General features: G+C 46.7%; 1 protein-coding gene across 4 annotated transcripts in view; it reads left to right on the top strand.

Moving 5' to 3' along the window:
• Positions 1-13,523, top strand: part of TDRD7 (tudor domain containing 7) — a 136,922-nt gene that overhangs the window by 19,229 nt on the left and 104,170 nt on the right. For all 4 annotated transcript variants that reach the window (XM_077475287.1, XM_077475288.1, XM_077475285.1 and 1 more), the window contains exon 3: positions 5,839-5,980. In XM_077475287.1, the coding sequence (XP_077331413.1) occupies positions 5,839-5,980 (142 nt within the window). The remainder of the gene's footprint in view (positions 1-5,838; positions 5,981-13,523) is intronic.

The following is a 13,523-nucleotide window of genomic DNA, read 5'->3' on the forward strand; positions in this document are numbered from 1 at the left end:
TCCGATGGAGCCCACAGACGATCGAATTGTCCGCCGGATACGTTCCGTCGGATCTTTGCTGTCAAAAAGTCCGGTCGCGGTATTAGTCTTCAGTACATTCACCAAGTTTTATCAGGTGGATATAAGAAGGCATGAGGGTATCACCTTTGGACGCAGTCTGCTGCAGGCAGCAGTATAGGTCCTCAAGTCTGGGGGTGCCCTACGGTGTGTGTCTCCCTCCCCTCAAATAGCATTGCTATGGGACGTCCCATATAGTTACTACTATGGCTCTGTTTCCGTGATGTGCGATAAAGAAAATAGGATTTTTATAACGGCTTGCCTATAAAATCCTTTTCTTGGAGTACTTCACGGTATACAGAGGTCCCTCTCCTCTTTCTGGGGTTTAGGTATATTGCTTTGCTACAAAAACTGTGGTAGGAGGAGGGGTTATATAGGGAGTGAACTTCCTGTATTGGGTATGCCAGTGTCCATCAACTGAAGGTGCCTATATAGTTACTACTATGGCTCTGTGTCCCTTGATGTACTTCAAGAAAAGGATTTTACAGGTAAGCTGTTCTAAAAATCCTTTTTTTTTTTTTTTTTTTTTTTTTTTGCCTCCCTAGGGGAAGTGCTAGGAAGATAAGGAATGTAGCAGGACCTGCTGAAGTCCCTAAAAAGATGTTTCTCTTGTAAACATAAGTTGTCATCCTCATGGAAGAAATCCTGTCAGGACTGCATAGACTTTCACCAAAAAATAATCTAGCTCTATGTTCATAAAATTTTCTAGATACAATGAAGACAGAAATTCTTAAAACATTTTGAATCCTTTAGATCAGTGGTCATCAACCCTGTCCTCAGGGCTCACTAACAGGCCAGGTTTTCTGTATTACCTTGGGGAGATGCAGACTAGAATACTGCAATCCACTGAGCAGCAAATGATATCACCTGTCATGTATTTCACTGGCCTGTTAGTGGGCCCTGAGGACGGGGTTGATGACCACTGCTTTAGATCCTTTCCAAGATTCAGGACCTCCAGATACTGCTATACCCAGTAGTTCTAGTGCAGCAACTCTGATTCACACCCCTGCAACTCCAGAGAGGGAGCAGGAGGTGCTGGAGGAGATAGAAGGGTCCAGTGAGTACCGTATATACTCGAGTATAAGCCAAGATTTTCAGCCTCTTTTTTGAGGCTGAAAGTGCCCCCCTCGGCTTATACTCGAGTCATCGCTGTCTGCCCGCTCGATCAGCGTGTCGAGCAGACAGACAGCGGCCATTCTATGATTCAAAAGCCGCGCCTCCGGCTCCGCCTTCGCCTGTGATAGGCGGAACACTGAATTTCCCAGCAGCCTGTGTTCCGCCTATCACGGGCATCGTCTCATCCTCGTACTACGGACGAGGATGATACGACGTCCGTGATAGGCGGAACACAGGCTGCTGGGAAATTCAGTGTTCCGCCTATCACAGGCGAAGGAGGAGGCGCGGCTTTTGAATTTTACAATGGCCGCCGACGAAGAGGGCACGGGACGGAGGCAAGGCAAGGCACGGGACGGGACGGGACGGGACGAAGGCAAGGCACGACACGGGACGGAGGCTCGGGACAAAGGCTCGGGACACAGGTAGGCTGGACACACACACACACACACACACACACACACACACACACACGGATGGAGACACACACACACGGATGGAGACACACACACACGGATGGATGGATGGATGGATACACACACAGGGATGGATGGATGGATGGAGACACACACACACAGGGATGGATGGATGGATGGATGGAGACACACACACACAGGGATGGATGGATGGATGGACACACACACACACAGGGATGGATGGGCGGACACACAGGGATGGGCGGACACACAGGGATGGGCGGACACACAGGGATGGACGGACACACAGGGATGGACGGACACACACACAGGGATGGACAGGCATGTCTCACCCTCGGCTTATACACGAGTCAATAAGTTTGCCAGTTTTTTTGGGGGTAAATTGGGGGCCTCGGCTTATATTCGGGTCGGCCTATACTCGAGTATATACGGTAATCTAGCCCTGAAGAGGGAGAACTCCAGGAAGAAAAGGTAGTCTCATTCAGAAATGTTTTTTTCCTTCTGATGAGACAGAGGAGCGCCTAAAGTTAATTTATGATACCTTAGAGCTGGAAGACAGAAAAAAAAGGAGGATTTATCTATCCGTGACAAATGATATGCAGGGTTGCATACAGAAAATTCATGATGGTTTTCCCAGTTCATGCAGCATTGCAAGACACAATATTGCAGGAAAGGAAGGAGCCAGAGAAGAGGGTTTTTCTCCCTAGGAGCCTCAAAAGGAGACTTCCATTTAAAGAGGAGGATGCGTCACTTTTGGAGAAATGTCCTAAACTGGATGCAGCCTTGTCCAGCATAGCGAAGCGTTCAGATTTAGCCTTTGAAGGCACAGGGTCCCTTAAGGATGCTATGGACGGGAAGGCAGAAGATTATCTTAGGCATGGGATGCAGGAGCCGCAAATTTCCAACTGGCTATTGCTTCTACCTGTGTTCTCAGGACCCTTGACCTTTTTGGTTAAGGCAGCTAAAAAATTTACTAGTAATAAACAAAAGGAGAACTTCTGCATTCACTTCTGGTACTTAACAAGGCGATTGCTCATATTGTTAATGCTTCCGCTGAAGCAATCAGATTTTCAGCCAGATGCAGCTCTAATGGCCAAGCAAGGACAGCGATTTGGTTGAAAACTTGGGCAGGGAATGCCACTTCAAAAGCAAAGTTATGCTCTCTGCTTTTCAAAGGAAACTTAGTCTGGATAAGATCTAGATTCTGTATTGGAACGTTTGTCAGAAAGTAGGTTTTCCAGCCCCCAAAAAACAGCAATACAAAGAGTTTCGTCCTTTCAGGAAAATGGGGCCGAAAGAAGATGGCAAGCAAGATCAGAAAAAGCCTTGGCAAAATAGAAAACAAAAGGGGAAAAAGGGGGTTTTCTGTTTAACCCTGCGCAGCCTAAAGAAAAAGGGCAATTACTCCCTTTGCCAGGGAGGAGGGAGGCAGGGAGCTTTCCTATCTCAACCAATGCATACATTTTAGACCTCATCGCCAGGGGTTACCACATAGAAGTCAATCAAGTCCCCCCAGAATGATTTCTCGCTACCCGTCTATGGGCGAATGCAGGCATGGCAGGTGCCATGACAGACCTGCTCCAAGAAATGACAGATCAAGGAGCAAAGGTGGTTTTTACTCATATTTCTGAGAAAAAAAGGCGGGAAGATTCAAGCTCAGGCTGAATCCCACAGCATCCATCAGGAAGATGAGGTTATCGAGCTGGCTTTTTCTGACCACCTTGCTACTGAGGAACAATTGCTAAAGAACAAAGGTTGTCACAGAAAGGGATTTGTACTATATTGGTTAGTAGGAAAAAGTCCACTTATCTAATTTACTCCAAAATTTTGAAGAAATTCTGTTACTGGCGGAAGGATAAAGGCGAGATATTTGATTCTTTAATCTTTGCTGTACTTTTTTTTTTTTAAGATGGCATAGATCTAAGTCTTGCACCCAATACTCTTGTAGTGCAAGTGACGGCATTATCCAACTATTTAGACGTGAAATTAGCAACAACACTTTACTAAAAAGGGTTCATCAAGGCAGTCTCTAGCAAAATACCTCAACAAAGATTTTCTCCTTGGGCTCTATCGGCAGTACTGCAGAGTTTTATAAAAAAAAAAAACATTTGAACCTCTAGAGGAAAGCTCTGTAAAACTCCTAACATACAAAGCGGTTCTCCTGGTAACACTGGTGTCAGCCAAGAGGGTGAGTGACTTACAAGCATTATCAATTGCTGAACCTTACTGCCTCATTTTTCCAGACAGAATTATTTTGTCCATGGTTCCAGGGTTCCTACCAATAGTGCCTACCAATTTTTTGATTTTTTATTATTATTATTATTATTATTATTATTATTATTATTTTTTTGATTTCACAGGTCTCAGGACATAGTAATTCCGTCCTTCTGCGGGTAAGCATTCAATTTAAAAGAAGAGCATTTTCACAATTTGGATGTCAGGAAATGCCTGTTATGCTACATCGAAAGAACAAAAGAATGGAGATCTGTACTGAATCTGTTTGTGTTGTACTCGGGTCCTAGGAAAGGACAAGGAGCCTCAAAAACAGCTATCGCTAGGTGGGGGAGATCCGCTATTGAAGAAGCCTATATTCCATAGCAGGACTGCAAGCGCCACCAAAACTCGATTCACATTCCACTAGAATCTTGTCCACCTCCAGGGCGGAGTAAGCAGTGGCTACCCCGATACAGATCTGCAAAGCAGCCACCTGGTCGAATTTTCAGACTTTTGTAAGACACTACCCTCTGGAACTTCTGTCATCTACCAATCAGGCTTTAGGGAGAAAAGTGCTACAGTCACGGGTATTATTTCTATGCTGCTGCTCTTATAAAGCTGTCCTGGAAGATGACTTGGCAAAACCAAGTTATTACCTGTTAACTTGATTTCCAAGAATCTTCCAGAACGGCCCTGTTCCTACCCTATGATTATGTAATTGTAATGATTATTAGGGTTGTATGTTATAGGCCTTTGAGTTATTTATTACTGAGGGACCATGCATAGTACCTGTCCTTTTATACTAATGTGGATTTGTGTTTCCTGTGGTAGGAGCCAATCTCTCTGTTCCAAAAAGTTTCCTGGAAATCAAATTAACAGGTAATAACTTTGTTTTTTTGTTTTAGACAGTGATAGGTGTTCTAATTAGGTTTTTATTGTCTGTGTTTCTGTTATTGAGATTCACTCTGTGTCATGTTTGCCGCAAGAGATAAAATGCCAAATGTTGGGCTGCCCCACAACAGTAATAGGGGGGGGGGGGCATTTTCCAAGTAGTTCAGTAGACCCCCCTCCGTTTGGAAGGATTTTCTCTCATAGCCTGTTTTGAAAAGGGAAGTGAAGGGAAATCGCTGTATTGGGGTATGCATGGCAAAAATCCTGACAGGGGTTCTAACCCTTCTTTATGCTATCCAAAATTAAAATTGCCTTTAGTTCTTCTTTACATAGAGTCAAACCATGACATCCATCTTTAGTGATCTCAAAGGGATGATAAAACATAGTGAATTTTTATCCAAACAATGGCTATATATAAATAAAAAATATATAATCGGCCACATTCTTGTGCTAAAATAAAAACCTTACATTTGTATATATTAAAACACATCTTAAAACCATGTCCAGAAACATGCTTATGCCTGACGTGAATCAATTCCTTGTACATCTATTTGGTTCATGGACCTGTTTTTTAAATGCAAAGGTTGCTACCTTGCTGATGTGCTTCAGAGCATGTTTTATAGTATTCAGCTTATCCCATGCTTTTTTATAGGCAGCCAATAGTTTTTAAGGGTTCCAGATAAGCCAAAGTCTGTATAGCAGGAGTGGTATAAATCGTTGAAATGCGCTCCTGTTGGGGAGACCATTAGACCCTTCCTGGAGTCTGTTTTTCAGCTGGCAACACCCACTTGTGCAGGTGGCTCAAAAACAGATCCTTCCTCCAGTACTTCTCCACATAGATAAAGACAAGTTTCATGCTGTGTGCTGACTGTGCATTGTGCCTGCTGGAAATAAATAGCTATCTCGGGTTGAAACTTTGTAACGCTTGAGTCGCAGATCAAAAGACTGCTATCAAGGGGTCTCCGCTTGACCCCATTGAGACTCCGCCTACTACAGCATGAAGATGGAAAAATCATGTGAGCAACAAAAGGCAGGTTTAACTGCTTGAGTCCTAAACAGAAGCCAGTGGTTTGTTATTTCTTAGTAATTGCTATTTACCTCTAATTACCTTATTTGTCAATTTCAGGTTATCTGCCATGCTGTGGTCTGTAAGGAAACGGCCCAGATTGCTGCGCTTGTGGCACGTCAGAGAAGTTCAAAAAAGAAATCCGGTGGCCAGGTGAACTGCCAAATGAGGATGAAGTATTCTGCCCCCTTCACTCACTTTGGTAATAAGAGTTTTAAGTTTGAGATTGGCTGTTTTTTAATGTTTTTTGTGAACACGGTACACACTTTAAAGTTGGAGGCATCTACACCTACTGAGCCTAAAGTTGCCAGCATAGGATCTCTTCCCAAACCATATAAGCCCATAAGGCATTTCCAGGCCACACCTTAGTACAGGTCATTCTATACAAAGACTGGCCGCATCCATGCAAGATGTATACTCCTCCAAAGAGTCAGCAGTATCCTGTTTTGAGTCTTAAAGGCTCGTGTTTGTTTTTTTTAATAGGGGGGAAAAAAATAAATAAGATAAAAAAAAAACGTGCCATGTCATACTTGCCTGCTCTGTGCAATGGAATTGCACAGAGCAGCTCGGGTCTCTCTTCGGTGCTTCTGGCCCCTTCCTCCTGTTCAGTGCCCCCCACAGCAAGCAGCTTCCTATGGAGGCACCCGAGCTGAGTCACTGTGTCCATTCAGACACAAAGACCTGCCCTGCCCCACCCCCTCTATCTCCTTATTGGCTAGCTGACTTTGACAGCACTGGGAGCCAATGGCACCGCTATCTCAGCCAATCGGGAAGGAGAATCTTGGATGGCTAAGACATTCATGGACAATGCTGGAGCTAGAGAGACCACAAGTAAGTGTTGGGGGGCAGGGCTGCTGCACACAGGAGGCTTTTTATCTTTAATTCATAGAATGCATTAAAATAAAAAGGTCTTCTGACTTTACAAACCCTTTAAAAAAAAAAAATTTAAAATTTGTGTTTGCACGGCTGATGTCTAAATTCACTCTCACTGCAAACTGCTAGCACCCTTATAATTCCCTTTACAAATTTAAAGAATAAAATTAAAATGTGCAGTGCGTATCTACCATAAATCGGATGCTAAGCCCTTGATAACAATTTTATGTGAAAAAAATGTTGCATATTGTACCATACTGTGGTACATATAATAAAATACACAGACCAAAAAAGTAAAAAACAGTTTCTCAGAACCTGCTCATAACCCATTTTTGGAACCTAGACAGTCTCAGGCATTTAAGAGGCATGGCAAGTTTTTTGAACTTGTCTTTTTTTTTTTTTTTTTTTTTTTTTATTCTTTTAACCACTTCAGTACACCTTTGCTGCCCAGACCAATTTTCAGCTTTCATTGCGCTTACACTTTGGGAATTATTCAGTCATGCTACACTGTACCCAAACAACATTTTTATCTTTTTTTTTTTTCTCACAAATAGAGCTTTGTTTTGGTGGTATTCATCGTTGTTGGTTTTTTTTCTTTTTTTTTTTCTTTCTATTGTAAAATAAATGAGTAATTTTTCTTCATAAATTTGGCCCAACATGTATACTGCTACATATCTTTGGTAAAAATAACTTCGTATTTAATCTGTGTGAAAGTTAGTCTACAAGGATTTTTTTTTTTTTTGGCAGTGTCTTCCGGTTTCTGATGGTGGAATATTGTCAGGGAAATTGTGCTCATGCAGTTTGCTGACACAAGCTAAATGAATACTTTCTGGGGGGGATCCTTGCTTATCAGGGCAGTGACAATATCTTCAGTAAATTTGAGGAAGGTGTTGGCTATTTCTGTTGATTTTTTTTTTTTTTGATAGGTGACACATGCATTATAAATGGCCAAATGGGCGGGGTGTCTTCATGGATGGTGGACATGCTGTATGCATCTTTCTTATCCCAACACCTCCTCCTTCCTCGGGCTTAACGATTCCCCCCCTTTTGTAGCCTTGTGGTGACTAAGTGCTGTGGGAAGCCCTTCCTGTTTTTTCTTGCTGTACTGCAGGCTAAAGTTTTCTCCAGGTAAAGGTGGCGGAAAAGGGATTAACTGGTATAGTAATTGTCAATGTAAATGTGATACCCCCTTTTAGAAGAGTGGGAATGCCAACTCCCAGACAACTTTCACACTTATTCCCATGTACATTGGACACTCGAGGCTGGAGCTGGGAGTCTTTGCCTTCGTACTTGCGGAAGGCATGCACATATCCACTGGTGCTTTCATAGAGCTTGTCAAGCTTCAATCCGTACCTGGCCCTTTTCTTGGGAATATACTGCTTGAATCCCAGCGGGCGGGCCTGTGATGTGGACCAGGGATTCGTCCACAGATGTTCTGGTCAGGGCTAGAACATTCGGAAAACCTCTTGGGGGGGGGGGGGGGGGGGTTAAATCAAATAGGGTGGCGAATTTTATACAATTTTATCAAAGTTGAGATGATCTCAGGGAGGTCACTGTGAGTTATCACTGAAATTCAGGAAGCAAATTATCATGTTATAGCAGGACCTGGACATGATCATTGGAAAAATTGGCATGTGATGGATGGGGTTGGTAGACCAATATGCATGTACTTTGTTTTTTTTTGTAAGCTACTCCACTGTTATAGCTTGAGTTGGTGTTCTCTGTTTTGATAGGCAAAAACATTTATTTATTTTGATCCATGATGCTTTGCAGTGACTCATCAGTAAAAAATAAAGTAAAAAAATCTATTTCAGAAATTTTTTCAGTGTTGGCTGCACACCTGGCTGTGCTATGAAAGGGGGATTGTGGCTGACCCTATGCTAGAAGGCAGGCACAATAGGTTTGCTAAGGCATCCGGAAGATGGGTTTGGGCCCTAATTCTCTCGGTCTGGCGTGAAAATTCAGTGCTTGTACTTTTGGCAGTGTGGGCAGGTGCCATGTCCTGCTGGAAAAATTTAATTGGCATCTCACAAGTCCCAGAAGATTGCCCGGCTATGCAGGCCAGTGCCGTGGACAGGCAGGGGAGAGACTAAAGGGTTCGGGTGGCCATGTCGCTGGATTGTGGGACAGGTGAGTGTCTTTTTATTAAAAGTCAGAAGATGCACTAATACTAGGCATTACATGTTATGTAACACACACAGAACTTTCCAGTTCCACCCAGGGGGCGATCCCTTAGGTAACAACCCTCCAGCCTGCCATGCAGTCATCAGTTTTATTTTGCCTAGTGAAGGAGAAAGGCCCGTCAGGGTTCCTAGGTCTATCGGTGCGTGATTTTTTGCGCAAGATGATAGATCCTGTGATCTGCTATCAACAGCTGGCTGGGTGACAGGCTGGATACCCTTATCCCTGTAGTCTCCACCAGTCCGGCCATTGAGCGTGTGCAGGCCAGAGCTCCACACTGGGTCGGCCACGACGAAACCTCGGCTCCAGAGGTGGTCGGTGAGCTTTTATGTTCTGGGGCGCACATATGACCGGGCTACTGATGTCTGAGTCAGTGTGCCGGACCAGCAACCACCCTGTACTGATCAGTGAGTGGGTCTGCAGTGGAATGTCTCCCAGCTCTTCAGGACTGGTAAGTACAGCTCTTCCTGCCTCAGTGGGGCTGAGCAGCTGGGCATTCCCTGGGAGGTCGATTCGAGGGTCACTCGCCTCCCTCTCTTCTCTCCCTGTCCGTCCCCCACGTGGGGGATGCTGCATAGTGGTGTGTGTCTGTGCAGGGGCTCTCCGGGGGATTCTCACCTGGGGGGGGGGGGGGTTGTGCTGTGTCCTGGGTCCTGTTTTTCATGTCCCTGGAAGGTGCCCATGAGACACTGTGTCCTGTGCAGCGCTCTGCTCACCGCCATTGTTCCTCTCTGTCCCTCATGGCCTGCATACGGTGGCCATCTTAGGTGTGGGCAAGGGCAGCATGCTCTCCTGGGCTTCGGTGGCCATTTTACCTGTGATTTGTCCTTATACTGGACGCTGGCGGCCATTTTCTGGAAGCCTGAACATGTTTTTTTCAGTGTTCTCTAGCAGCAGCATTTGCTCCTGTGCTCTGACGGACATTTTCCCTGTGTTTTTATGTCTTTATACTGGACACCGGGTGGCCATTTTCTTTGAGCCTGAGCACACTACAGAGCAGTTTGGGTTCAGTGCCATTAGCAGCTGCTTCCACCGACACAGAGCTGATTCCTCTGCACCTGGGAGCCAACAGAGACAGGCTGGATAGCGCAGAACCCCTCAGGGTGGTTAGTCCTGCGGGAAAGGGCCCCTCAGCCTGCAGCAGTAAGAAGGGTTGGACTGTCACTGTCCTAAGTCCCCTTCAGGTGGCAGACCTGAAGGGGTCGCCCCCCCCCGTCCTCTGGGGAGAGCACTGACGCAGAATCGGGCCCCACTGTGGCTGGGGACCCCTGCTCTGTTGTGTCAGATGACTCTGACCATGACCGTTCAGACAGTGAGGATGAGTCCCCGCCTGGGTCCGTGCGCGACAAATCGCTAGTTGGAGCACTTATCACAGCTGTGCGTGATACCCTGAAAATTCAGGAGCCGGCTGCTGAGGTAGCGGTCCCTTTTGGGTCTCGTAAACCAGCCTGTTCACCTAAGGTGTTCCCGTATCTGACTTATTATGACAAGTTATTTACAAGAAATTGGGTTGCCCGCAATGGACCTTTTCGGTCCCCAAATACATGGCGGGGCGTTACCCTTTTGAGGAGAGCCTTCGCAAAAAGTGGTAGGCTCCTCCGGCCGTGGACCCCCCCCACAGTATCCAGGTTAAACAAAGTGACCATGATCCCGGTAGAGGGGACTCCTGCGTTTTAACGATCCCACAGACAGGAAGGCCGAGGCAGTGGCTCGTTCCTTGTTTACGGTTGTGGGGTCAGCCGTGCGACCGGTACTGGAATCCGTACTTGTGTCGCAGACACTGAGTAGGCAAAACTGTTGCACCGCGAATTGGGAGAAAAGGCTTCTCCTGTCTACGTGGAATTAGCAGACCAATTAGTGCAAGGCCTGAAGTACGGTTGTGACGTGGCCCTAGATACTCTCCCTCTGTTATCCAGGGCTTCAGTGTCCGCTGTGGTGCTGAGGCACTTGATTTGGTTGAAATGCTGGTCTGCTGACCAGGCATCTTAAAAAAAAAAAAAAAAAAAAAAAAAAAAAGAAAAAAGCCCCGATGGATCTTCCCTTCCTTGGCGACCAGCTCTTTGGAGCCTCCTTGGATGACATTATTAAGAATGCTACAGGTGGTAAGAGTACTCTACTCCCACCTGCCAGGAAGGCTAAGGAGCTACCCGGAGCTTCGGCTAAATGTCCCCAGCCTGACGGGATGACCACGGAAGGACAGAAATTTCCCTGGAACTGCAAGCCTACCAAGCCTGCGAACAAAAGTGCTACTGCATGAAGGTTTGCCCCCACCTGAGTCAGGGTCGCCTTCGGGAGTTTGCAGCCCGGTGGTCCTCTCGACTGTCTGACCAATGGGTCTGCGATCTGATTTCCTACGGCTACAAAATAGTTTCTCTCTTGGCTGCAAAACAGATTCTTCCGCTCCAGCATACCCGTTTCTCCGACTCGCCGAGAGGCCCTCTTGGGGGCAGTAAGGGACCTGCTGAATCGTGGGGTGATTGTACCTGTTCCGGAATCGGAATGTTTCCAGGGGTTCTACTCAAACCTGTTTGGATGTATCCCTTCCTTCTTGGGAACTACAATCTTGGATCTAAAAGCCCTCAATCACTTTGTGAAAGTGCAGAGGTTCAGAATGGAATCGGTTCGCTCAGTAGTCGCTGCACTCCATCAAGAAGACTCCCTGGCGTCCTTGGACATTCAAGATGCGTTCCTGCACACACCCATATGCCTCCGGCATCAAAAGTTTCTGCGGTTTGCAGTCGGAAGCCCACTACTAGTTTGTGGCTTTCCCTTTTGGTTTGGCATCAGCCCTCAGAGTCTTTACCAAGGTATTGGCTCCAGTTTTGGCGTTGCTGTGGCAAGGTGGGATCACGATCGTGGGACATCTAGACGATCTTCTCCTGAGAGCACCTTCCACCTCAGAATTAGAGGAGGATGTGGCGATCACCATACAGACACTGCAAGAATTTGGGTGGCTGTTAAACCTAAAGAAGTCGGTGGTAGTATTGACCCAGGGTCTGGAGTACCTAGGCTTCCTCCTGGACTCCAGGGAAGCAAGAGTTGTTGTTTTTTTTTTTTTTCTCTCTTCAGACAAGCTGCAGACTCTTAGAGCCGCAGTAAAACTGCTGATGAACTGCAAGTGGTCGTCGCTCCGCTTCTGCATACGTCTCCTGGGGCTGATGGTGGCCTCTTTCGAGGCAGTATTGTATGCCTAGTTCCACCCCAGAGTTCTGCAGAAGGAGATTTTGACAAAGTGGGACAAATCTCGGTTGTCCCTGGATCGACAGATCCAGGTGAGCCAGTTAGTCAGATTCTCTGATCTGGTGGCAGAGGTCCCTGGTGTTTCAGTCAAGGAAGTTGTTCCTGCTTCTGAAATAGGCTGGCATCCGTTGTGATCACTGTCCATCTGGCTGGGGTGGCGTGATGGGGGCTCAGTCAGCTCAGGGCCTCTGGTCGACGGAGGAATCCAAGTTGCCGATCAATCTGCTCGAGCTAAGAGCAATCAGGCTATTCCTCTCCGCTTGGTTGATGAGACTGCAAGGGCGTCCAATCAGGATCCAGTCCGACAACGTCACTGCGGTGGCATACGTCGATCACCAAGGAGAAACAAGAAGCTCAGCCGCCGCTCGGGAGGTCACTCACATACTTTGGTGGGCAGAGCGACATATACTGGCCCTATCGGCCATTTACATCCCGGGAGTGGAGAACTGGCAGGTGGACCATCTGATTCGCCAGATGCTGGACCCAGGAGAATGGGCGTTGCATCTGGAGGTATTCAGGCTGCTGTGCCTGTGGTGGGGCACACCAGACGTGGATCTTCTGGCCTCCCGTCTCAATCGGAAGGTGCCGAGATTCGTGTCCGGGACAAGAGATCCGTGGGCAGACGCGCCAGACATGCTGGTGGCTCTGTGGGATCAGTATCAGTTGATCTATGCCTTTCCTCCACTGAAACTGTTACCACGTCTGCTTTGCAGGGTGGAAGTCGAAGGGATCACAGTAAATCTGGTTGCCCCAGATTGGCCTCAGCATCCTTGGTACGCAGACCTAGTGCTCCTGGTGGCAGACGCCCCATGGCGACTGCCGTTATGGGAGGACCTTCTATCTCAAGGTCCAATTCTTCATCCAGCTTTACCATCGCTGGCTTTAACGGCATGGCTATTGAGAGCCAGGTGTTGAGGGACCACGGTCTGTCAGACTCGGTGATCCCCCACTATGTTGAGAACACGGAAATCTTCTTCTCGGAAGATACATCATTGTACCTGGAAGGCTTACATCTCCATGTGTGAGGAGAAAGGATGGCATCCGCGCTCCTTTTTCTATATATCCAGGATCCTGCTGTTTCTTCAGCAAGCAGTAGACCAGAAATTGGCGTTAAGCACTATTAAGGGGCAAATATCATCAGCCTTGGCTTTTTTTTTTTTTTTTTCAGCGACCCCTGGCATCTCACTCATTAGTGAGTACCTTTTTTGTTCAAGGGGTGCGACCATGTAGTCCCTCCGGTGTGTCCACTGTTACCCCCGTGGGATCTGAACCTGGTGTTGTCGGCACTTCAGCTATCGCCTTTTGAAAATATCAGGGAGATTCCCCTGTTGACCCTTTCCCAGAAAGTGGTCTTTCTAGTGGCCATCAAATCGGCCAAATAGGGTTTTGGAACTGGCGGCCTTGTCCTGCAAGTCGCCCTATCTGGTTGTTCACAAGGATAAAGTGGTGTT

Source organism: Lithobates pipiens, unplaced genomic scaffold (assembly GCF_037356315.1).
Source record: "Lithobates pipiens isolate NorthernLeopardFrog02 unplaced genomic scaffold, aLitPip1_a1.2 Scaffold_13, whole genome shotgun sequence".
NCBI classification, from domain to species: Eukaryota; Metazoa; Chordata; class Amphibia; order Anura; family Ranidae; genus Lithobates; species Lithobates pipiens.